This window comes from Ceratotherium simum, chromosome 22 (genome assembly GCF_057802395.1).
Source record: "Ceratotherium simum simum isolate JZ-2026a chromosome 22, ASM5780239v1, whole genome shotgun sequence".
NCBI lineage: Eukaryota > Metazoa > Chordata > Mammalia > Perissodactyla > Rhinocerotidae > Ceratotherium > Ceratotherium simum.
The window spans coordinates 6,305,499-6,331,599 of NC_141921.1; the positions used below are offsets into that span (position 1 = coordinate 6,305,499).

Genomic DNA, 26,101 nt, shown 5'->3' on the forward strand with positions numbered 1-26,101 from the left:
ATACCCATCTGTGTCCAAATTTCCTCTTCTTATAAAGACATCAGTCATATTGGATTAGGGCCCACCCTAATGACTTCATTTTAACTTAATTACCTCTTTAAAGACCCTATCTCCAAATACAGTCACATTGTGAGGTACTGGGAGGTAGGACTTCAACACATGAATTTTGGAGAGACATAATTCAGTCCATAACAGTTAGCACTAGTATCTTTAACTATGAGAGGTGAAGTCTACAGTTGCTCTCCCACCTTCTGTAAAAGTCTTTCTCATGCAGTCTCGTCTCTGTGATTCTTTAAGGAGAGAAGGAATTGGAGTTGTGTCCAGTAATATAATAGAAAAGGGACATGGAGGGATGGCCAGATGATCCATAACCTGAATTAATTCATTGGAAGCAACAGTGAGGGGTCAGAAATGACCAGGATTGATATAAACCCCAATTAATCTTGATGGTCACAGAGAGGAACTTAAGAGTTTCTCACCAGACCCAGGAAGCAAGTTAGAGCCTTTTTGTGTGTGTGTAAGACTGGCCCTGAGCTAACACCTGTTGCCAATCTTCCTCTTTTTGCTTGAGGAAGATTGTCGCTGAGCTAACACCTGTGCCAATCTTCCTCTATTTTGTATATGGGATGCCACCACAGCATGACTTTTTTTTTTTTTAATAATTTTTATTTATTTATTTCCCCCCCAAAGCCCCAATAGATACTTGTATGTCATAGTTGCACATCCTTCTAGTTGCTGTATGTGGGACGCGGCCTCAGCATGGCCGGAGAAGCGGTGCGTCAATGCACGCCCGGGATCCGAACCCGGGCTGCCAGTAGTGGAGCGAGCGCACTTAACGGCTAAGACACGGGGCCGGCCCACCACAGCATGACTTAATGAGCGGTGCGTAGGTCCACGCCCGGGATCCAAACCTTCGAACCCCAGGCCGCCACAGCGGAGCACATGAACTTAACCACTTTGCCACTGGGCCAGCCCCTAGAGCCCATTTTTTTTCAAATCTTAATGGACATAGTGATGACCCCACCAAGCACCAGCAACTTCAAAAAGAGAGAATTTTATTTCTAGATTGCCTAACACTGCAGCCATTGGTTGTAGGCCAGGATCATTAGTGGCTTTGGGGTCTACAGCAAGTGGAAGGTGGGGGAGGGGACTGCATTCACTGAACACTCTTTATTGATCCACCCAGAATGAACTAAAGAAGGCCACCGATGACCTCTACAAAAGCAGTTTGGGTGGACAGTGGGGGCAGAAGCTAGGGATTCACATTCACAAATATTTTTGCAATCATTGAGTATAAAATTGGGATGAGTTGAGGTGCAAATGGGAGGTGAGGCAGTGAAGTCCATGAATGTAGACAATGCTAGAATGAACGAAATGACATTTTAAAAATGACATAACATTTATTGAGCATACATGTAAGCAAGGTTCACACACCCCATTCAATTGTTATAATACCACCATGACATAGTGACAAAGATTCTCTCCACCAAACTCTAGCCAGGCTCCTCTGAACCCTCTTCACTAGGCCTCCGCCTTGGCCTATAAAGACTGAAACACTAACATATTTTCTAACAGCTCAAGGGCACATCCCTAGGATGACCCTAGTCCCACTTAAAGTGCCTACCTGAGAAAACTCCAGGCTGCCAAAAGAGTTGACTGTCTGTTCCAGCCAACACCTGGCTGAGACCTGCCCGTCTCTGTGGGAGCCTAAGCTTGGATAAGCACCAGTTAGCAAACCCAGATGGGTTTCAGATGGACTGACCCCGCCTCCTTCCTGCCTTTTGGAATGTTTCACTTCCCTTGACTCTATACAGTCCCCGCTCACCCACCTCCCTATCCCCTCTCTCCCTTTAAAGCTCCCAGTCACCTCTGTACAAATCCAAGTGGAGTTTAGGTCCAGCTTTCTTTATCGTTGGCAGTAGTCACTACTATTATCCCTGCTTTACAGATTAAAGCATTGACGCTTAGAGAGGTTGACAGTCTTGTCCAAACCACACAGCAGAGCTGGGCTTTCCTCTACCCAGGTCTCCCGGTCTCCAACAGGGGCAGAGAGCGGCGTGGCCTGTCGGCCCATAGGTGGAGCAGTTTGCGAAGGCCTCGCGGCCGAGCAGCGAACTTCCAGCCGGAGAGGAGGCGGCGAAGGGGCCGATCGGCACCTTCCCAGCCCGCGCCCCGATGCTGCGCGCCCTGACCAGTGTCCTGCGCCTTCCACGGCCCTGGAAGCCCCTTCGGACCCGCGGCTGCGCCTCCGACGGGGCGGCCGGGGACTGGGAGATCCAAGTGCGCTCCCTGACGGGTCCGGAGCAAGGTAAGTGCGCCCAGGAAGCGCTGGGACGCACCCGGGCCGCGCTGAGCAGGGTACGCCTGGCGCCGCCGCCAGGGCCAGCGCGCCCATTGCACGCGGAAAGACTGAGACCAGCACCGGGAAAGCGGGTCGCTCAGTGCGCTTGAGGATTTGATCCCAAATCTCCTGCATCCCAGTCTAGGCTCTCCAAGCCTCCTTAAGGCCCGAAAGGTGGGTGACCACCTACTGGCCACTCCGACCCTTGTTGGGGTGGGACTCTGTGTCAATATTGGTCCCTTCAGTCCCCTATTCGGTGGTCTGGGGCTCTGAGGAAGGGGAGAAGAGTTGCTCAGGGGCAGGACTAGGTACTAGCGCCTCCCATCCCCCAACAGGAGCTTTAAAAGGCCTCTTGGGCCAAGAGGGAAAAGTTCCAGGGGGCCGAGGCGGCGGAGCCAATCCGGCTCGCCGTGCAGGGCTGCGATGGAGGGGAGGAGAGGTGGGAGGGGAGCCTCCTCCCGGAGCGCTGGCCCTGCGGCTTCTGGCTGACTTTTGCGTCCCGCTGACTCAAAGGGTAAAGTTCGCACTGGTCACTAGCAGAAAACACCTTCGATTGCGCATTGTGTTGCTGGGTTCTTCTGGGACTTCAAGTGCATTCGATGGGGTTCCTCACGCTCCTCAGTCCGCAGCGCGTTGCCATTGTGGCAAAGCCCTTCTTTTGTCTTTAATTTCTCCCCAATCCGAACCCGTCTCTGCGCTTGATGTAGCTTCCTTTGTGTCCGAGTTTTAATTTACACAGATGGCAGTCCATACATCTCCTATTTCTTCCTTTTTTCCCACTTCATACTAAATTTTGAAGAGCTGCTTTGCCATAGAAATCTAGTTCCTTGCTCCCTGCTGTTGCATACTATTCTCTAATGTGCATCCCCACTTTTGATGGATGTGTAGGGGCTGCCAGCGTCCCACTACATCACTTGGTGAGAATTTCTCTGGCCATGTGGGATTGCTGGGTCTTAGAGAATTCCCCTTACTCTCATGCTTAGTTCATTGCCAAACTGGCAACAGCACTTGTCTTGAGATAGTTATAATTATTCTCCCCACTTTACAAATTAAGAAACTGAGGCACAGAGAAGTTATGCAATTTGAACCAAGGTCTGATTTCAAAACCTGTGTTCTCAACTATTAGGTTATCACTGTCTCTTCTGATAATTCATTGACTCATAACACAGACTTGTACATCAGTTAAAAAAAATTATCATAGGTCATAGACCTTAAGGCTCCCTTGCAAATAGTGGAAAGTTTTATCCAGAAGTAACAAGGATCAACAGATTACGCCTGTACGCCAAGAGACTCCCACACGAGGACCACACCCCACCCCGACCCCCCAAATGCTTTGGGGTCATTTGATGTTCATGTTCGAAGCCACAGGTTCTGCCTTCCACTTGGGCTGATGGCACCAGAGCACTGTCACATTTTACCAGTTGCCCTTGAAAATGGGATTGGCTTGTTAACCAGTCTTCACTCTTCTTTATGGCTTGACTCCACTCCTTGGCAGGGCATTCAAGGCTCTCCACCACAACCCAACCTTTCCATTTTCTCTCTTCTACCAATGGGTTCATTTTAAGCTGCCCCAGCTCTGTGTTTTGTTCTAGCTATGCCCAACTTGGGTCGCCTCCTTTCCTGTCTATGGAAATCCTCCTGGAATTACCATTCCCCACTGTCCCTTTACTTTCAATGTGTCTGGACTTGTCTCCCTCATGGGTTGTTAGCTCTTTGAGAGTGAGGACTGCTAGCTGGGTTCAGCTGTTAACTTAGGCAAATTCTCTTCTTTTCCGGGCCACAGTTTCCCTTCCATATGGTAAGAGGTTGTTAAACTGGTTGGTCTCCTTATTACCTTCCAGTGGTTTCTGTTGACTCCCACCCACATCACCTAGCCTGTGATCCAGGCCATGCAAACAGAAGTCACCCTAGGACAGCTGCTAAGGAAATCATCAGCCAGTGGCATGGTGGGTTTGGTAAGAGGAGGAGGTTGCAGTGCAGACCCATCCCCACTGCTGGGGCCCAGAAAGGGCAATGTTCCCAGAATCAGGGCTCAACTAAAAAGTCAGAGACCATGGCTGAACCCTTTCTATTTCTCCAGGGCCTGGCATGTGGTAGTGCAAATTGAATAGTGTCAGATGAATGAATGAAAGCCAAAGACAGCCTGCCTGGCTCCTCAGGGCTCCCAGCTTGGAGTTCATACCTTGTGGGTCCTAGACTTTCCCCAGCATCTGTGCATTCTCCCTGTTCACTGTACCCACAAACTCTGGCTAAGCACTTATGTGCGTTATCTCTTTTAATCCTCATAACAACCTTCTTCTTATTTCTATTTACTGATCAGGAAATTGAAGGGCAGAAGGGTAAATATTTGCCCAAGGCCATGGAGCTGGTGTGTGGCAGAGCTGTGGTTGGAGCCAAGCACCTTAAGATTTGGCAGCTAGTATTCTGAGAGGGAGATAAAGATGGAGAGAGGAGATAAAGATGAAAGATAGGAGAGAATTAGCCAGAGAGAAAGGCAAGACAGAACAGGAAAGCAAAGACGAGAGAAGAAAGTTTCTGTCAATCACAGACATCATGACTGTATTAGTTTTCTATTGCCACATAAGAAATTACCACAAACTTTGTTGTTTAAAATAACACACATTGATTGTCTCATAGTTTCTGTAGGTCAGAAGTCCAGGCCCAACTTAGCTGGGTTCTCGGCTTCAGGGTCTTACCAGGCTGCAATCAAGGAGTTGGCTGGGGCTGTGGTCTCATCATAGGCCTGACTGGGGAAAGATCTGCTTCCAAGTTCCTCATGTTACTGACAGAATTCACCTCCTGTGTTTGCAGGACTGAAGTCCTCTTTTCTTGCTGACTGTTGGCCAGGCCGCTCTCAACGCCTACAAGCTAGGCTGCCCACAGATTCTTGCCACATGACCCTCTCCATAGGTCCACTAGTTTCTCTAGTTTGTGCTGGCAAGACAGAGTCTTATGTACATCATAACCTAATCACAGAGGTCACACCTCATCACCTTTGCCATAGAATTGAACCTTATTTTGGAAGTGACATTTTACAACCTTATCTGTATTCTGTTGGTTAGAAGCAATTCACAGGTCCTGCCCACACTCAAGGTAAGAGGATTATTCAGCATGTGAACATGGGGGCCACTCCAGAGTCTGTCTGCCACAGTGACCTAGGGCCTAGACTGTTTTCCTCAACCCCTCTGATGAGGCTTCCATCTACCAGGTTCCCTTCCCCAAAGTTGTAGCATTTTCTCTTCTGGAGCACCAGAGCTGGAGAAGACCTTGGGGACATCTGAGTTCCTCTGTGGGACTTCTAGACCTGCTGGGCTCAAAGAGCTCTTTAAAGGTTTCTGGGGAGGCTAAGGAAGCCCACCTAGCCTGAATGTTACAGTTCTCTGTCCTGGACCACAGTTCTCTAATTCCTGATTGAAAACTCTGTCCCTTGAGAGCCCTGAAATTTCATTGGCCCTTCTCTGTGTCACAGATCAACTCACACTGAGAATACCATCTTAATAAATACTGCTTGTTCCACAGACAAAGCTGAGAACTCTGGGAGAAAATAATAACGGGCCTTTGAAGGCAAAAGGATTGGTAAATACTATTCTAGTCCATCCCCGACATTTTACAGGAGGGGAAATGGCTGAGAAGGGATAAAAGTATTCGAGCCCCTGCCCAGAGCCAGTCTCTCTTCCCTAATACCTGGCCCAGATTAGGGGAGTGAGTTGAGGCCAGAGTGGAGTGTAAGGGTCAGATTGTGGAGGGCTTTGTGGGTGGTATTAAGGATTAGACTTTATTTTGATGAAAAGGGGAGAGGAGAGACATGGTAGGATTTGGGTTAGAAAGATGACTCTGACCCAAATGAAGGAATGAATGTGGAGGGAGGAGGGGGAACAAGACTGAGGGCAAGAGGGCCAGTTGGGTGATCCACGTAATAGAGGAAAGAGCCAGCACCAGGTTAGTGGCTGCAAGGAGGAATGTGAGCTGAAAATCTGAGATCTATTTAAGAGTTGAATTGGCAGGCCTCAGAGACTGAGTAAATTTCAAGGGTGAGGAAGAGGGAGGCAACAGGACGGACTTCTGGGTCGATAAGTCATTCACTCACCAAGGGAGCAGGAGAAAGACTGGTCATCTTCGGACACGTTGGTTGAGAAGTCAAGTGTGTGGCTGGATATTCAGGCTTGGAGCGCAGAGGAGAGTTCTGGGCTGGCCAGGTATGCAGGGCAGTCGTAGGTATACAGGAGGCAAACACACGGGAGACACGGGAGGAGGAGAAGGGACAGCCGAGCAAGTGCAGGCCCTCCTGACTCTCCTGCTTCACCTCACTCCACTCTGCCTTTGCTGTGAACTCCTCCAGTTCTGGAAGACACTGAAAGGTGGCAGAATATGTCCCCTCAAAATATACCATTTTGGCATAAGGATTATTTTGAGCTAAAGGCGCTTGAAAAAACAGCAGATACAAGAAGGGCATTCTAATCTCCCCTTTTATTCCTGAAAATAGAGGATAAAAACTCCCATGTGAAAGACGCCCTCCCCGTACCAGGAGAAAAGAAACATTCTTTGAGAGGCAATCCAAGTCAAGAGAATTCTGTACAAACAGAGCTTGTTCAAATAATTCTTATCTTCCTTTAGCCTCCCCACATAGTTTAGTTTTCCACAATTGCCTCTCTTGATCAACCTACTATAAAAGCATGTAGGTTCTACCATTTCTGGGGGGTCTTCATCTCCTTAGGAGGGCTACAATGTCACATAAAACTTATATAAATTTGTATGCTCTTCTCCTGTTAATCTGCTTGATATCAGTTTAATTCTCAAGTCCAGCCGAAAAACCCTAAGAGGCCCAGTTCTACAAATTTTGTATTTTGTAGAATCCTTCCTACAGTCCCCTGCTCTACCACACTCAGGGCCCTCACCCGTGCTCCCTCTATCCTGCAGCTCCTAGCTTAAAGGTCACTCACTTCCCCCTCCAAGAAGTCATCGCTGACCTTCTCCACTAGGGTTCCCCTCTGCCCATTCTATACCTCCCACCTCCTTGTCCTTGTTTTCTGTGCTCTCATCACAAACAGTAATTATTTGTTGAATCTCTGTCTTCTCTGCTAGACTGTAGGTTCCGAGAGGACAGCGACTGGGTCTGCCCTGGTCTCTGGAATCACAGTGTCTAGTACAGAGGCCAGCATGTGTTAAATACATAATTGTACAAATGATTGAATAAAGAGATACTGGATTGAGCTTTCAAGAACTTTGACATTAGGGGCCGGCCCCATGGTGTAGCGGTTAAGTGCACGCGCTCCGCTGCTGGCGGCCCAGGGTTCAGATCCCGGGCGCGCACCGACGCACCACTTGTCAAGCCATGCTGTGGAGGTGTCCCATATAAAGTAGAGGAAGATGGGCACAGATGTTAGCCCAGGGCCAGTCTTCCTCAGCAAAAAAAGGAGGATTAGCATGGATGTTAGCTCAGGGCTGATCTTTCTCATAAAAAAAAAAAAGAACTGTGACATTAAAAACCTGGGTAGTCCCTTACCTGTAGTATTTTTCCCACCACACCTCATCCCTCAAATGAAAATTTTCACCTATTCTTACTTTGCTCAAATGCTTCCACCTATGAACTGCCATCTGTAATCCTATTACAGTACTTTATGTACTTACCTTACCCATGGCCTCATATTATAATTTACCTGTATTAGGCTGTAGCACCTTGAGGGCAAGCACTGTTACATAACTTGTAACTCCCACGGTTTATTATATATTGGAGCTGTTCAATAGATATGTAGGGTTTTGGGGTTTTTTTTCATCACCAACACTTGGTTTTTATTTTCAGTCTTTTTAGTTTTAGCCATTGTACTGGGTGTGTGGTCATATCTCATTATGCTTTTCTAGAACTCTCATTTATTTGATACTAAAATTAAACATCTTTTATGTGCTTATTGGCCATTTGTATATCTTCTTTTGTGTTATCTTACTTTTGTAAGAGTTGGTTTTTTTTTTATTGAGGTATAATTGACATATAACATTATATTAGTTTCAGGTATACAACATAATGATTCAATAACTGTATATATTGCAAAATGATCACCACAATAAGTCTAGTTAATAGTTAAATCCATCACCACAGAAAGTTACAAATTTTTTTCCTTGTGATGAGGACTTTTAAGATCTACTCTCTCAACTTTCAAATATACAAAACAGTATTATTAACTGTAGTCACCATGCTGTACATTACATCCCAAGGACTTATTATAGATATGTGTTGAATAAATTAATTAAGAATTTTAAAAAACAGGTAGAAGAAAACCTAAAAAAGAAGTGCAGAGGTATCACCTGAGAGGTAGGAGGCAGGCCAGGAGAACGTGGGGCCACAAGGCAGATACATGTTATTATACATTTGTCAAAACTCATCAAATGTACAACACTGAGAGAGAACCCATGTAAACTATGGACATTGGGTGATAATGACATATCTGTGTAGGTTTATCTATTGTAATAAATGTACCACTCTGGTGCCTGATGTTGATAGCAGGGGAGGCTATGCATGGGGTGGGGGGTGGCAGGAGAGCATATGGTAAATCTCTGTACTTTCTGCTCAATTTTGCTGTGAACCTAAAATTGCTCTAAAGGAAACTGTCTATTAAAAAAAAAAAACCCAAGGCAGAGTATGTCCAAAGAGGAGCATGTGTATGGTTAGCACAGTTGATTGTTTCTGAGGCTAGGACCTGGATGGAAACATGTTCCTTGGTTAGTGATGTGGTTGCGTTGGGCACTTTGGTGAGAACAGTTTCCACTGAGTGATGGAGGTGGGAGCTAGACTGGAGAAGGTTTAAGTTAATGGAAGGCAAGAAAGTGATTTATTTTTTTTTAAGGTACTTTTTTTTTTTTTTTTTTTGGTGAGGAAGATTAGCCATGAGCTAATACCCATGCCAATCCTCCCCTTTTTGCTGAGGAAGACTGGCCCTGGGCTAACATCCGTGCCCATCTTCCTCTACTTTTTTATGTGGCATGCCACCACAGCATGCCTGACAAGTGGTGTGTCGGTGCACGCCCAGGATCTGAACCCAGGCCGCCAGTAGCAGAGCGCACACGCTTAACCCCTACACCACCATGGGGCCGGCCCCAAGAAAGTGATTTAATGAGTACAGAAAACCCTTTCAAGAAGCTTGGCTGGGGGCCAGCCCCGTGGCATAGTGGTTAAGTGCGCACGCTCCGCTACTGGCGGCCCGGGTTTGGATCCCGGGCACCACTGGCGGCCCGGGTTCGGATCCCAGGCATGCACCGGTGCACTGCCTTGTCAGGCCACGCTGTGGGGCGTCCCATATAAAGTAGAGGAAGATGGGCATGGATGTTAGCCCAGGGCCAGTCTTTCTCACAAAAAGAGGAGGATTGGCATGGATGTTAGCTCAGGGCTGATCTTCCTCACAAAAAAAAACAAAAAGCTTGGCTGTTGCTGGTGAAAGAACATCACGCAGGAGGGCAAGCGTTATCCTCTTGCCAAAGGGTACAGAACACAAGTGTGATCAAGCCTCTGGATTTAGTTGCTAAATTCCTATGACAGAGGAACCTGGCTGACTTGCCCCATGAATGCGCAAAATCCAGGCTGCAGGAAACCCTACAGGTCAAATGGCCCAGGCTCCTTAATAAGTAAGTTTTGAGGGAAAGACACTGCTAAAGGCAGAACCTGGGGATTTTAACAAGCTTTTAAAAGACACATCAAATTTTTTAAAATTAGCAAGTCTAAACTATATGTCTAGGGATTCACATTTGAATGATGAAATTGTAAAGAAATGCATGGAAATGATTACTATAAAAGTCAGGAGAGTTGTTACTTTGCGGGGGAAGAGGGAGCTATGATTGAGTCAGAGCATGTGAGATTTCCATGTGGTGGTTATGAGGGTGTTGGCCTTTTATATCTATATAACTCATTAAACTCGAGAGGAAGAAGTCTGGCTATGAAGGGAAGAATAACGGAGGGAGCCATGACATTGAATGTGTGTGTGTCGAACAACGGCAGAAGCACGCGGGAACAACTGCGGTGGGCATTCTTGTCCCTCCTCATGTTGCTCCATGGTTCATAGCCCTGCCACTTCTTCTTTGAGACAGGAAGGGCAAGGGTTATTTATTCTATTTTATGGCTGAGAAAACTGAGGCCTGGGTGTGTGTGACTTGCCCCAAGTCACACTGCTCACCAAGGCTAGAGGCTGCCCAGAACTCAGGCCTCCTGCCTCCAGGCCCCAGCCCAGAAGTGAGCAGGCCAGCTTGCTCACCCAAGGCTGCCTTGTCCCCTGCAGGAATCACTGAGATTCTGATGAACAGACCGCGTGCCCGCAATGCCCTGGGGAACGTCTTCGTCAGCGAGGTGAGAAAGGCAGGCACTAGGTGGGTGGGCTGGGATTGGGCTGGGCTGGGCTGGGCTGTATCTGACCGGGTCTCCTCTGCAGCTGCTGGAAGCTCTGGCCCAGCTGCGGGAGGACCGGCAAGTGCGCGTCCTGCTCTTCAGAAGTGGTGTGAAGGGTGTGTTCTGTGCAGGTGGGTTTCCTCCCCTGCACCTACACCGGGGCTCAGCAGGGCTCCCACCAGCCGGCAGAGGTTAGGGGAGAACTTAGGTTAGCTCTAGCATAGGACTCATTATTCCCATTTTACAGATGTGAACTCAAAGACTCAGAGGTAAAATTCCTTGCCAAGGGTTACACAGCTAGTTAAGAGGTAGAATAGAATTCAATTTGAACTTGGCCTCTCTGACCCCCAAATCCTTGTTCTTTCTGCTACACTATGCTCTGTTCCGACTCTTCATTGAGGAAATGAGGAAACTGAGTCTAAAGCTGTGCACATGGTCAGCGGCCAAAATGGGACTCTGTGCCCCTTTGCACCCCCCCCATCTCAGGCCCTCTCACCAAAGCTCCCCACTGTCCCTGCACCATTTGGTCCTCACAACAGGATATGCACCATGAATTTCCGTTTCAAAGATGAGAAATACCAAATCCCAGGCCCACAAAAAGAAGCAAGTCAACAAGAGCTGAGCTGAGCTGAGCTAAGAACCAACTCTGGGGTGGCTGGGGAGGGGCAACAGGGGTCACTGGGGAGGCGGGAAGAGGTCGTGGAGGGATAGGATGAGAAGCGTGATTTTCAGGAGTTGTCAAAGGGATGTGGCTCAGTCTCGAGGTCTGAGCTGTTGGGATCACAGTGCCCAGCTTGAGGTCTGCCTGACCCAGCTGCCCTGGCTGAGGCCCTCACCCTGCCCTAGCCTCTTCCTTTGGCTCCATTTCTATCTGACCTCTCGATAAAGGTCACTTCAGGCCCTCTGTTAGCTCCACTCCTCACTCTCCCAGCCAAGCAGGGGGAAGTAAGGGGTCTACAGGAGGTCTGGGTCTGCCCTTGACTTGCTCTGGAATCCTGGGTTACTGCCTGCCCTTCTCTGGGCCTCAGTTTCCCCATCTGTCACTGAAGGACTAGAACTAATCAAAGACTTCCAAGGGCTCTCCCAGATTTGACTTCCTATAGTCTAAGACTTGAAGAGACTATATTCACCCCTACTCCCTCCTCAGCCCCCTGCCATCTGGCCTCGATGACTCCACCATGGTCACTACTCTCACCAAGGTCCGTGCCCACCTCCACGCAACTGTATCCTGCGCTTGCTTCTCAGCTCTCATCTTACTTGACCTCTCAGCCTCCTTGGACCCCAAGGACCCAACCTTTTAAAAAATAATCAATTATACAGTGATGTATGTCAATTATTTCTCAATAAAACTAGAAAAAATAAATTTTTTTATTTTATATATTTTAAAAACTACGGTAAATATATACATTTCACAAAATTTACATTTTAATGATTTTTAAGTGTAAAATTCAGTGGCATTAAGTATATTCCCAAGGTTATGTAACTATCACCACTGTCCGTTGCCAGAAATTTTTCACCATCCCAAACTCTGTACCCATTAAGCAACTCCTCCCCTTTTTCCTCCCCCCCCAGGCCCTGGTAACCTCTGTTTTGCTTTCTATCTCCATGAATTTGCCTATTCTAGGTACCTCATACAAGTGGAATCATTCATTTGTCCTTTTGTGTCTGGCTTATTTCACATAGCATGATGTCCTGAAGGTTCATCCATGTTGCAGCATGTATCAGAATTTCATTCCTTTTCATGGCTGAATAATATTCCATTGTGTGTGTGTGTGTGTGTATATATATATACACACACATTTTGTTTATCCATCCATCTGTAGATGGACACTGGATTGTTTACATCTTTTGGCTATTGTGAATAATGCTGCTAGGAACATTGGTGTGAAGTATCTGTTTTGAGTCCTTGCCGTCAATTCTTTGGGGTATATACTTAGGAGTGGAATTGCTGGCTCATATACTAATTCTGCATTTAACTTTTTGAGGAATCACCAAATGGTTTCCACAGCAGCTGCATTATTTTACATTCCCACCAGCAATGCACCAGGATTCTCCACCTCCATGACACACTTTTTTTTTATTGTTGTTGTTTGTTAATAGCCATCCTAATGGGTGTGAAGTGGTATCTCATTGTGGGTGTGATGTCCAGTTTCCTAATGACTAATGATGATGGCCCTTTTTCATGTGCTTATTGGTCATCTGTGTATCTTCTTTGGAGAAGTGTCTACTCAAGTCCTTTGTCCTTTGCAGGTTTTTCTGTTGAATTGTAGGAGGTTTGTATACATCCTAGATATTAATCCCTTATCAGATGTGTGATTTGCCAATATTTTCTTCCATTCTGTGGGTTGTCCTTTCACTCTCTTGACAGTGTCCTTTCATGCACAAAAGTCTTTAATTTTGATGATGTCCCATTTATCCTTTCATTGTCATGATTGCACCTCTCTTTTTCTTGACCCCCACCTTCCCTTCTCCTCCCTGGTTTCCTTGACCATGCTTTCCTAGTGTTTCTCCTTCCCGACTGCTTCTCCTCACGTCTCCTTTGCTGGATCCTTTAACAGCCCGGGATTCAGTAAGGGGTCGTTTCCCAAGAGCTGTCACCAACCCCTCACCATCTGCAGGTGCGGACCTGAAGGAGCGGGAGCAAATGAGCGAGGCAGAGGTGGAGTTCTTTGTCCAGCGGCTCCGAGGCATGATGAATGAGATTGGTGAGGGTCCTGGAGTGGGGCATAGGAGGGCATTCAGGGGCCCTGCTGATCCCCCACTATGCCCACCATCCTCTACTCTAAGAGAGGACGGTTTTTATTGTGAGCTCTGTGAGAGACAGATGACTCTCCCAGGGGGGATGGGCACAAGGATTCTACAAAGAGGAGGGTGACAAGAGTTCAGAGGGCATTTCTCCAGCAGGGAGCTCTGGCTCTTCAGCCTTTGCGCCCTTCTCGTACTGACCCCCTACTCCCGTGCCCTCAAGGTTCAAGCCTGGCCATTCCAGAGGAGTCAAGTTTCACGAAGCATGCTTTCAGGCTTTGACAATTGCTATTCCTTTTGCCTGGAATATCCCTCCTTGGCCGCTTGAACTTTTTACTCAAAGATCCTTTAAGACCACCAGTGCCGCCTCCTCCAGGAAGCCTTTCCTGACCCATCGTCCTAGCTTCCTTTATCAGAGCACTGATCACCCTGGGTCATCACTGCCTGTTTACAGGTGTGCCTTCCCCATGTCCGATTCAATTCTGTGTTCCCAGCACCCACCACAGGGCTTGGCACATAGAACGAGAAGGGAGAACAGAAAGGCCAGTCCCAGGGAAGAGAGCAGGAAAGTGGGCCTGAGCAGGGATCATCCAGCCCATCTCCCCACTCTGGTTCCCCAACTGATCCCGCAACTTTCCTGGATGGGAAAAGTGACTTCTAAGATAACCCAGCTGAGGTACCAGGTGAGGTCCCCAAACTTGGGACCAATGACGCCCTCTGTCCCAACCAGCTAGCCCCTCTCCAACCTAGAGTCCTTGTCCTGGTCCTGCCAGGGCCTTGCAGGCTGAGCCCTTCTTCATCTCCACAGCAGCCTTCCCTGCACCCACCATTGCAGCTATGGATGGGTTTGCCTTGGGTGGAGGCCTGGAACTTGCCCTGGCCTGTGACCTCCGAGTGGCAGGTACTGGGCAGGGGGAAAGGAGGGACAGGGTGGGGAGGGAAGGGTGAATGAAACAGGGTTAAGTCTGGGGATTCTGCAAAGACAGCCACTGCCCTTGGCTTTCTTGGTTTAGTTCAACAGCAGAATTAAAGGCAAGGAGGAGTACACAGAGGGAGTTCAGGCGGATGCTGGTTCCCCTCCTGGTCCAGCCACCCACTGCTGTAGTACCCATCCATCACCTCTCAGAACCAGCTTCCCTCATCTCGGGAATGCTTCTCCCAACCCTAGAGCAAGTGCTGACAGGAGAGCAAAGAGCACACAGAGAGAGAAGGCTGAGGAGGGCAAAGATTAACGTGCAACCTTCCAGTTCTGTCCAAGCCAGGTTTATCTATCATGTTTTGAACAAAGGGGAGCTGCAGGGGCAGTCTGGCACCGGCCCAGCTAAACACAAACATGCTCAGGCAGGAACATTGTCCTCTGAGTCACTGGCACCAGCCAAGGTCTGCATTACTTGTTCAGAGCAACTGAGCTTTGAAGAGTGGAGGGAGGCGAGGAAGATAATTGACCACTTTTTAACCTTACTAACCTAACCTTGTTCCAGGTTAGGTGTGCCCTTCCTGGAGGCAGTTACAAAGAGTCTGAGTGCCATCATGGTGCTACTCTGATCCCTTCACTGCTTTCTCCTGCCATCCCAAGAAGAACATTTAAAAATGTGTAAATCCGGGGCTGGCCCAGTGGCGCAAGCGGTTAAGTGCGCGCGCTCCGCTACAGCAGCCCGGGGTTCGCTGGTTCAGATCCCAGGCGCGCACCGACGCACCGCTTGTCGAGTCATGCTGTGACGGCATCCCATATAGGGTAGAGGAAGATGGGCATGGATGTTGGCCCAGGGCCAGTCTTCCTCAGCGAAAAAAGGGAGGATTGGCAGGTGTTAGCTCAGGGCCCATCTTCCTAACAAAAAAAAAAAAAAGAAAAGTGTAAATCCAAGCAAAGAGGTCACTTATATCTACACAGTGCATATCAAACAGAAAGCATCAAAATACCAGGTCAGGGGTCAGGCCATAGCCCCAACTCTGCTTCTCACCTGCCCCTGTTTAGGGTAACCAACTTGCAGGGTTTTGGTGGATGGGACAGAGTGACTGTAAAACCCATCATTGGCAGGAGTAATGGCTGTTCACTCCTGCCCACACCGCATGGCTCAGATGGCCTGTGCTGAGGAAATTGAGGAGAGAAGCCTGTGGGGTGGGAACTCAAGGAGGAAGTAGAACTCGGAAGGAAGATGTGGACTGGAACATAGGGAAATTTCAGGCTGACGAAAAGCTGGGAGGAATAACTGTGGCGGGAGCAGAAGTCATTGACACTCTAGGCCCGGCCAGAGCTAGGGGTGCATGATACAGAGAATCCATTAACCCACAAATAGAGATTGGGAACCTTCCAGGAACCCCTTCCTTGTTCCAGGAACCATTACTTCACTTAATCCTTAGCAGCTCTCTGAAGCAGGCAGAAGAAGAGTAATCATTTTTACCACCTGTGAGGCTCAGAAAGGATAAGAGCCTTGCCTGGTGATGCACACCTCCACCAGTAGGGGAGGTAGGATGAGGGCCCGGGCCTTCTGACTTCCAGGCTAGGGATCTTCCAAAAGCAGAGTCTGGAGAGGTCTGGTGGTGGCCAGACCATGAGGGAAGTGGTTGGCTGGAGGGTTAAGCACAGCCCAGAGGCGGGTGTCTCTTCTCCCCGGGGATTGGCATTGGAGGACGGGGTCAGGGCTTCACTCTGTTTTGTTTAAGCAGCTTCCTCGGCTATCATGGGGCTGATCGAGACCACCCGAGGGCTCCTCCCAGGAGCAGGTAACCTCACCCACAGCACCCCTCCTTCTCTACCTGCTCAATTCCACTCTACCCAGGGTACCTCCCTGCTTTCCTCTTTTGCCATGTGTTCTGGGCTACGTCTTTCCATCCTAACTCAGAATCTGCTCCTCTGAGAAGTCTTGGCTAACACCCAGGCTGGGCCTTCTCTGGGCTCCTATTTCCTGTGTGGATTCACCATGCTGACTCTATCCTGGCAGGAGGGACTCAGAGGCTGCCTCGATGCCTGGGGGTGGCCCTGGCAAAGGAGCTCATCTTCACAGGCCGACGACTGAATGGGGCGCAGGCTCAGGTCCTGGGGCTGGTGAACCATGCCGTGGCCCAAAATGAAGAGGGCAACGCTGCCTACCACCGGGCACTAGCACTGGCCCAGGAGATCCTGCCCCAGGTATGGTGATAGAACACACAGGAGGGAGGGCCTGTGCCAGGACGGATGCACATGTGGAGAGACCAGGGGGTCAGGGTGTCCTGTGGGGCTGCACAAGATCCATTTACCCAGACTTATAAAATTAACCCTCTCTGGAGTTTTTGCCTCCATTCAGCCATCCTGTACCCAAAATTAAATCAAATTTTAAGTTAAAATGAAAAGTGAATTCTGAGGGACTGGAATAAAATGGGCTTGAAAATCCTCAGAACAACACTGTACAACAGAACTTTCTGAGATGATGGAAATGTTCTATACCTGTGCTGTCCACGCCACTAGCCACATGTAGTTATTTAAATTTAAAAATTTAGTTTCTCAGTTACACTTCCCACATTTCAAATGCTAATAGCCACATGTGGCTAGTGGCTACTGTATTGGACAGTACTGCATTAAAATGTCCCCAAAACAGAAAAAGCAAGACTCTAAAGCAGATAAAGAAGTACCAGCCCATCTTTCCAACCATATTGCATGGTGAAGAAATTCTTGAAATACATCATGTAGGACTTGTGTTAAACCCATTAATTTTTTAAAAACCTCAAATAGCCTCTGCGTATAGTCTCCCAAAAGTTTTAGAGACCCAGGGAGTGCATTTAGGCCCTGCCTAGGTGTAATTCTACCAGCTGCCAGGCCCAAAGCCTTCAGCAGGACACCCAGGATCTGGCTGAAGGGGTCTCCAAGGACCTGAGAGGCTTTGCCAGCTTCTCACTACTTTAAGAGGACCCAGAGGGAAGTCCTAAATTTCCATAGAGATCTGAAAGCAGAGCCAGCCCTGACGGCCTAGTGGTTAAAGCTCGGCGTGCTCCACTTTGGGGCCTGAGTTCAGTTCCTGGGCGTAGAACCACACCCCTGGTCTGTCAGTAGCCATGTTGTGGCAGTGGCTCACACAGAAGAACCAGAAGAACTTAAAACTATAAACAACTATGTACTTGGACTTTTCAGGGAAAAGGGAAGGAAAAAAAGGAGGAAGATTAGCAACAGATGTTGGCTTAGGGTGACTCTTCCCCTGCAAAAAAATAAAATAAAGATATGAAAGCAGCTGAAATGGAACTAGGTTTTACTAATTTATAATAAATACTGACTGACTTAGCCCACACATGGAGCACCCCCATCCATCAGACACAATCCTAAGTACTTTAATAGTGTCTCAATTATTAGAACAATTCAGTTGAGCTGATTATCCCTGTTGTATTTGTGATATAACAGACCCAGAAAGGTTAAGTGACTTGCTCATCAAGGTCACAAAAAGTGATTGCAGTATCAGAAAAAAAAAGACAATACTGGTATTTGGCTTTATTTTGCATAATACACAATACAATATAAAAACTGGTATTTTATTCTAAAGAGTGCAGAATAGGTACAAAATTTTAAAAACTGTGAAATTAAATATTTAATGTATTTCAAATATAAAAATTTACAAACATGTTACATAACACAGTTAAAATATAAGTCTATAAAAATGTTAACCATGCATTGTCATTTTAATATTAACAACAGACAAAAGTATTTGAATTAATCATAAAAATAAGAAAAATATTTTGGAAAAAAAATTCTTTCTCTGTCTCCCTTAAATTTAAATAATCCTACCTCTTTTTATAACTTTGAGGTCTTCTTTGAGAGCAGGGGCGACAACTTTTAAAACCTGATAGTGAGTTTGGTTTAAAAGAAAGCATCTGTTTGTCTTCATGGTTTTTTTTTTTTGGTTTCATCACATATAAATGGACAGTGTGATGCTGATACCTGGAGAATTGTAACGCTGTCAGGTTTCTATTACACTTGGTCAGAAAGTCTCCGAACTAATATAAAACTGAGTGACTCAAGGTAGTGGCTGACTGCACTTCCACAGAGGAGGCCTATCTAGCAAGACTTGTAGACTGTAGGGTTTGTCTTTTTGCAGAAACTGAATAACTGGGTCTTTGAGCTTGATGTCAAGATGATTCAGATTTCAGATTTTTGAATATACCGAAATAATGGTATTCCACTAATATAATCACTAGTACTTCAGTACTTAAATGTAGCTTTGTATACCAAAACACCAGTCTACCAAAACCTAGTACTACAATCAGCAATCCCGATGGTGGGACATTCTGATGCAACCTGAAAAACAAATCTTCAACTTCCGGCAGAGTCACTAGGTGCCCAGGATGAGAGGGTTCCCAGATGGGGTGAGTGCCAGGGATGGTGTGGTAGATGGCTGCCCTCTAGTGGACAAACTACCAAGACTAGGAAATCAAATGGTTCCAGAGATTAGAACCCCAAAAAGATTGTCAATAAAAGCAAGGTCTGCAACTTAACACTCAGATTTTCCCCTTAAATAGTAAATATACAGGGCTGGCCCTGTGGCTTGGTGGTTAAGTGCGCGCGCTGCAATGCTGGTGGCCCGGGTTCGGATCCCGGGTGCGCATCGAGGCACCACTTCTCCGTCCATCCTGAGGCCAAGTCCCACATACAGCAACTAGAAGGATGTGGAGCTATGACATACAACTATCTACTGGGGCTTTGGGGGGAAAAAATAAAATAAATAAAATCTTTAAAAAAAAAAAAAAAAATAGTAAATATACATTATCCTTTGAATATGGATTTGGTTCTGTTTTGTATTTGAACACAATAGGGATAGAACATACTGTGGCCACAGTGTGACCCACTGTTCCCATTTCCAAATAACATGAAAATTATCAATCATATTCCTAATAATTCTCATATATATATCCATGCTCAAAGATGTATGTTTTTAACACACATAAAACATATCTATATAGTTTTTAATTTTCTTTGGTGAGAAATCATATTAGGTGGTTACCTAAATAATAATAATACATATTCATAATAAGCAAATCAAATAGAACAGAAGAAAAAGAAGGACATAAGGTAAAAATCAAAAGCAGAGTAACCCAGGTGACTCTGTTTACCTGGGGCTGTCCCAGTTAAAAGCAAAAGTCGTATGTCCTGATAACCCCTCATCACTAGCAAACCGGGACTGCTGGTCACCCAAATAGCTCTCAATTCCCCAATCCCTCTCCCGAGAGATGACCATTGTTAACAGTTTGCATACTCTTCCAGAAATTTTCATTGCATATATAATATACATTATACACATATAAAGGTTTTCTCCACTATCCAAAAGTAGAGCATTCCTATGAAACCTTTTGTAAGCCGAAATGGTGTAAAGTGAAGAAGCAATTACCATTAATTTATGTGGGAAAAATTTTTAAGCATTCCCAGACCCAAAAAATAACCTACCAAATCATACCAAATAACACATAACACCCAAAATTACGCTAACATATAGTGAAAGCAGGAATGATATGATAAATACACAGCATATAAAAGTAGAAATAACGTTATGTACAGTGTAGTTTCACTTACCAGAATCAGAAGACACCGAGTACGCTGGAAGGCTGAGGTGGTGGTGGTGATGGTGGGTTAGGCTGAGTCACTGGAGGTTGCGGTGGTAAGAGGTACAGGAGACTGGGCGCGAGAGGAAGAGGGTCATCTATTAACATCTCAATCCATCGGGGCAGGCAGGTCATTAACGTCCACACCTTCTTCTGTGTCTGCTTGCCTCGACATCGAAGGTCAAGGTTCGTCATCTGCTGTGGCTGATGTGGAAGGCTTGAAATACAACAGTATGCTTGACTGTTTAGCCTCTGTAACAGCTTGCTGCAAAACAAAAGCTGAACGCTACTTTCGCTTTCGCCTTTTATCGAAAAAACAAAAATCCTCTTTGGATTTTTTCGGTTAGCAAAAACAGGTACTAATGTAGGTCTTTGGTAAAAGCCAAGTGGCATAGAGCGAACTTTCAGATAGTCGGGGAAAGGTGTACTCACATATCTAAATAACTCTAAATTCCTTTTAAGGATGGTTTAGGGGACAAGGAACACACCTGTAGAGACTAATCCAGTTCTAAAAGACATTTTAAAACATGAAATTAAAATATGCATAGAGAATGCAAACAGCATGGAAAAATATAAAACAAAAAGTAACATTGTCCTGACCCCTCTCCCCAAAGGCGTGTCATACCAACACTTTTTAACAAATGGAATAATAATATCCAGACTAGTATGTACCCTGCTTTTTTCACCATCTTGGAGAGTTCCCCATTTCAGCATATACTTATCAACCTCACTCTTTTAAACAACTGCACACTTCTCCATTCATGGTGTGGATGTGCTGTCATTACTAACCAGCACTCTAATGATGAAAATTTATGTTGCTTACATCTTTTTGCTACTGCAAAATAACTAGAGTGAATAACTTTGTACATCTTAGTGTACTTCTAGAAGTGCATCTGTAGGGTAGATTCGTACATGGAGTTGCAACCTCAAAAAGCAAATACATCTAACATTTGCCAGTTCTTGCCAAATTACATTCTGGAAGCACTGTACCAATTTACTCTCCTATCAATAATGTATGCAAATACAGTCATGCGTCACTTAGTGATGGAGATATGTTCTGAGAAATGCGTCATTAGGCAATTTCATCATTGTGTGAACAGCATACAGTGTACTTACACAAAACTAGACGGTACAGCCTACTACACACCTAGGCTGTGTGGTACTAATCTTATGGGACCACTGTTGTATATATGTGGTGCGTCATTGACAGACATGACGGACACGTCCTTATGTGGCGCATGACTGGACCTGTTTCCTAAATCTCAGCAATAGTGGGCATTACCAACATTTTACTATTTACTTAGTCTGAGGTGAAAAGGGGCCCCTCAGTGTTTTGATTTGCATTTCTTTAAGAGTAAAGCTGAGCATCCCTTGTGTTTATATTTTTTTCTGTGAACCACCTTTTCATACCTTTGTGAATTTTTGTTAAATCAAGGAAATTCATCTGTCATAAGTATCAAAAATATATTTTCCCAGTTCTTGACTTTCGCCTTTTATTCATGGTTATTTTTCCCAATCTGAAGTTCTTCATTTTTCATTTATGGCTTCTATACTAACAGACTAAAACCATTATTTTTCCGATAAAGCCTTATTTACAAAAACTTCAAATAATACAATATAAATAATATAGGAAGTAAATACATTCCTTGCCTGGAAGTGGGGCTGGGGATGGAGTGCCAGGCCTGCTGTGGCACAAGTTAATTGGAAACTAGACCAGTGAAGTAAAGACAGCCACTTTGATTCCCTTGATTCCAAGTGGCCGGGCAAAATGCCCCCTTGAGATTTCAACCCAGGCCTGTCAGACTCTAAAGCCCAAGTTCCTAATCTGGACCTTTTGTTACTCTGCTGGGGTAAAACCTGTTTGCAGTGGAGGCTTCCATTTGCTGAGATGAAAGGGGTAGAGGAATGGAGCAGCAGTGGGAAAGGTAACTGCAAATCAAATCCAAGCTTCACCACTGACTCACTGGACAAACGTGGCTTTCACCTCCCTGAGCCTCAAAGATGGCACCACCCTGGAAGGGTGGGTAGCTCCATCAGACAAATCTGTGAATGGGATTTGTAAATCGTAGTATGTTGTACACGTTGGAGGGAAAGAATAAATGACAAGAACCCCAGATGGTCAGCTTCTGGGGTTTTCATTACAGAAAATGAGTATCAACTGAGAAGTAGTAGGTACTAATACTAAAGAAACAACACTGTCGGTAGAACAGCTAGAACTCAACCGAGACCTTTGCCTCCCCGTCCAGACTCTTCCCCCACCATGCAGCTATGTGCCTCTCTGTATTTCAACCCCCCTAACTATTAGCACTGATCCTCTCCTCAACCAAGCTTTTTCTTTCCTAGGCCCCCATCGCTGTGCGGCTGGGCAAAGTAGCCATCGACCGCGGAATGGAGGTGAGAGGGTTCTGGGTCAAGACTTGGGTCCACTGAAGTCAGTGGGGTGGCTGGGAGGCAGTGCTTTCACAGCTCTCACAGACTGACAGCACAGCTGGAAAGAACTCAGGAACCGGACTCTTCTAACAGACTTTGGCCTCCCCCTTTTTGTACCTTAGTTTACACTTATGTATAAAATGGAAAGTTTGGCCAGGTGACATTCTGAATTACATTTTATCCTCATCTCTCTCTTGGAGGGAGAAGGAAACTGAGGGTCAGAATCCAGGGTCACAAAGTGAGTAATAAGAACCCAGGACTGTGTGGCTCTTGGGTTTGTGCTGGTGGTCAGTAATGTGGCCTCAAGGACAGGGCTCAGGGTACCTTGGGTGCAGCTAATCTGTCCCTAGACATCAACTTACTCATCAGTTCATTCATCACACACTGAACCTAGACATGAGCTGCGAACTAGGACACAGAGATGAGTCAAGTATGGTCACTGCCCCCAAAGTGGGAAGGGGGGCAGATAGAGACAAAAATCACTGATAAAAGGTTAAGGGTACCAAGCAGACACTCTGGAGAGGCTAGATCTACACTGTCCATGTGGCTAGTGGCTATGGTATTATTGGGTAGTGCTGGGTCAGAGAATGTATTCTAGAGTTGGGCCTCGAGAAAAATGAGAATTCCAAAACAAATGGAAAAGTATGAGCAAAAGCGCAGCAGTGTATAAATTAAGCAACTCGAGTGAATGGGAGTAAGAAGTGACTCAGATATAACATGGAGGTTAGGAGCATGGGCTCTGGTGCTGGACTGTCTGGGTTCAAAGACCTGCCGTTCCCCATGCTGTTGTGACCTCAGACAAATCACTTCACCTTTCTTGCTAATGCCTCAGGTTTCTCAACTGTATAGTAGGGATAATAACCCTTGTTGTGAAAAGTGACATTTACACACACGGTACTTCTCTTGCAACAATGTTTGTTGTAAGTGGTAGTAACAGTAAGCACTGGGCAGTAGAGGCTGGCAAGTTGCAAGGGGCCAGGACATAAAGGCCGAGAACTTTATTCCTGAGGGCAAGGAAAGCCTCCGAAGTTCACTAACAGGGGTGACAGGAGGCACAGTGAGGCAGCCAGATGGGGAGGAGGGAACACTGGCTGTGCAAGCACAGCTCATGCACGCCTTCCTCGGCTCTACAGGATGTGTGCAATCCCCCCCATTGTTCTCACGGCCCCCATCTGTCCCAGCACTATTTTATCACTGTTTCGAATGGTCTTCCCTCTCCAGGTAGGGAATTCCTTATCATATTCATGTCTGTTCACATGGACTGGCATACAGTAAACCTCAGTAACTCTTTGCTGGAGGATCCACGAAACAATAAGGAATGGTGCAGGCAGTAGGGCGGGCTGGTTCCCAGTGCACATGGAGTTGGACAAGGTCAGGCTGATCCAGGCACTACTTCTTTCTCGCAGGTGGACATTGCATCAGGGATGGCCATTGAAGGGATATGCTATGCCCAGGTATGTGGCTGCTGCCAGTCCCTGCTTGCTTTAAGCAGAGGCTGGGTCAGAGTGGGGGCCTTGTGCAATATACGACCAATTTAGTAGGTTCCTCCCAACCCAAAAAGTCAGATTCTATGCCGTTTCCTCCTCACAACTGGCCTAGGGTGATCCCAGGGAAACCACACTGCTTCTCTCTGGGACTGTTTCCGCAGCCATCCAATGGTGGTGCATCCTGCCCCACTTAGTGGGGAAATCACAGAGAAATCACACTTGACAGAGAAGAAGAATGGCTTCTGCTGTCTCTGGCCCAGTGGCCACTGTACAGGCTAGGCTGGAGCTGGGATGTCAAGGCCTTGGTTACAGCCTGCAGGCTGTGTGAGTTCAATGGTGGGGCAGTAAATCTGGAGCTGACCTATTTAGCCCCTGACTCCTGGGTGAGTCAAAAATACTGATCTCCAGGTTAGCAAATATCCAAAATACTCCTAAACAGGGGGTCTGGGACTCGTAGGACCAAGCGTAAACTAGCTACACACCAGATTCAAAGCCATTTCTCACTGCAAAGCCTAATCTTTTTTCTCTACTGAGCAGCCTCATATCAGACTGGTACAAGAGACTGTGAGCTCTCTGGAAGCATGTAAACAGTGTGCAAGTAGAGGCTAATGTGACAGGCTACAGATGCTCGAGAGACAGCCTGCCTTCCCCAGAACAAGGAGCCACTGAGGCCCCAACCTTTGCATGGCCCAATACCAGAGTCCAGAGACAATGGAAAGACGTGGACTCTCGCCTTGTCATGGGCTGGACAAGCTTGAACAAATCTTTATTGGCCTCTGGCCCTTCTCCCCCGAACCTAATACTCTGTATGTTGTTTCAGAACATCCCCACCCAGGACCGGCTAGAGGGCATGGCAGCCTTCAGGGAGAAGCGGCCTCCCAAATTTGTTGGCAAGTGACTCCCATTTAACCTTAAGGGAGATGCAAGCCTTAAAGGGCAGGATCCAGAAGGAAAATTTGCAGCGCAACTGCCTTCATCATTTTGCCTCTTTGGGCTTCAGTTTCCTCACAAGGACAATGATGGATATAAAATGAGTGGCCTGGTATTAATGTGCTGACCATGCCACCTACTGCTTCCTTCATTATTCCTCACCCTGTCTAGATAATCACTGGGGTCGAATTTGCTTTGGAGAGTACCCGCCTCTCCCTACTCGAATGATAAACTAAGGATTAAGATAGACCCCTCTGGGCTTTTGTACTGTTGGCTGTTAGGCCTGACCTCTGCCTCTCAGTTGTCAGGTGCTCACCAGAGACGGCAAGAGGTTGTAAGAAGCCCCCAGTTCCTTCCTCTGTAACAGATAATAAGGAAACCCTGGTAGTGCTTGAGCAGGCATCAGGAATCAGACTGCAGATCCCAGCTCTCTGCCACTTACTCACTACATGCCTCAGCTTCCTCATCTGCAGAATGAAACTGGCGTGAAGGTTAAAAAAAATAAACACCTCATGTTCCATAAATGTTATTATTAATGGAGTGTTCTTGTGAGAATCCAATGAAATCATCGCTGAGAAAACCTTTCATAAACTATAGGGTAAATCGTTGATGGCCACATTAAATAGCCTTCAGGAGCACTGAGAAGGGACTGATTAACCTATGGAGAGAATGGAGGGTCAGGAATGGGGCAGGCAACATTAGAGTTGAAGCCTAAAGGATTAATAGGCATTTGAGGCAAAGAAGAGGAAGGCTGAGGGGAACAGCATGAGGACAGGTGAGCAAAAGGATGACACACTCAGAAACAAAGCAGGGTTGACATGCACATATGCACGCTAGTCTCAGTGGCCCTCCTCCTGTACCAAGGCAGAAGAGAAGGCTGCATCTTAAGCTGTAGCCTTGTGGTCATTCTTCAACTGATCTGAGCTTCCTGAGACGACCCCTGGCCTAGAGTCACTAAGCCATGGGCATGGATACATGTCAACAACATTGCTGATTTGCTGCTAAATGCAAATGTGCCCCAAGGTTGTGCTCATTTCCTGGAAGGGAGAGTAATATAGAAGAGCCCAGGCTCTAGAATCAGCACCAACCGCATGAGCTATCACTATTCAGGAAAGTAACAACCTGACTGAACTTCCTTCTTCTCACCTGTTAAATGGGAAGAATAAAACTTACCTACCCCAGAGGATTGCTGTGAAAGACACAAAGCTTGGAGGAGTGCCTAGTATAGAACTGGACCTTAAC

At 46.6% G+C, this 26,101-nt stretch overlaps 2 protein-coding genes across 9 annotated transcripts in view; one reads left to right on the forward strand and one right to left on the reverse strand.

Moving 5' to 3' along the window:
* The window catches only part of ZYG11A (zyg-11 family member A, cell cycle regulator), a 95,101-nt gene that overhangs the window by 1,898 nt on the left and 67,102 nt on the right, over positions 1-26,101 (reverse strand). The window contains exons 15-16 of one of the 6 annotated variants that reach the window (XR_015555742.1): positions 19,984-20,277; positions 6,429-6,692 (exon numbers count right to left, since the gene is read on the reverse strand). The gene's annotated coding sequence lies outside the window, so the exon portion shown is untranslated. Of the gene's footprint in view, positions 1-959; positions 6,693-12,275; positions 15,283-15,306; positions 17,624-18,054; positions 18,840-19,081; positions 20,278-26,101 lie in introns of those variants that run through there. The other 5 variants (XR_015555740.1, XR_015555743.1, XR_015555744.1 and 2 more) reach the window with 5 other exon arrangements.
* ECHDC2 (enoyl-CoA hydratase domain containing 2) lies at positions 1,843-25,394 on the forward strand. 3 transcript variants are annotated; one of them, XM_004438564.3, is made up of 10 exons: positions 1,843-2,308; positions 10,603-10,670; positions 10,753-10,840; positions 13,328-13,414; positions 14,263-14,355; positions 16,122-16,178; positions 16,397-16,584; positions 22,356-22,406; positions 23,849-23,896; positions 24,750-25,394. In XM_004438564.3, exons 1-10 carry the CDS (start codon positions 2,176-2,178, stop codon positions 24,825-24,827), a joined length of 891 nt encoding a protein of 296 aa, XP_004438621.1. In that variant the 5' UTR covers positions 1,843-2,175; the 3' UTR covers positions 24,828-25,394. The 3 variants fall into 3 exon arrangements, with proteins under 3 accessions (XP_004438621.1, XP_014649294.1, XP_087302045.1); XM_014793808.2 differs by lacking the exon at positions 14,263-14,355; XM_087445919.1 differs by lacking the exons at positions 22,356-22,406; positions 23,849-23,896; positions 24,750-25,394 and adding an exon at positions 18,936-19,062 and having other exon boundaries at positions 1,844-2,308.

What these genes read in the sequence shown, in the direction of transcription:
- ECHDC2 (XM_004438564.3), top strand. Translation starts at nt 2,176, where the DNA reads ATGCTGCGCGCCCTGACCAGTGTCCTGCGCCTTCCACGGCCCTGGAAG. An exon ending in CTGTGACCTCCGAGTGGCAG is followed by an intron (nt 14,356 to 16,121) that starts GTACTGGGCAGG and finishes TTGTTTAAGCAG; the next exon opens with CTTCCTCGGCTATCATGGGG. An exon ending in CCCAGGAGATCCTGCCCCAG is followed by an intron (nt 16,585 to 22,355) that starts GTATGGTGATAG and finishes TTTCTTTCCTAG; the next exon opens with GCCCCCATCGCTGTGCGGCT.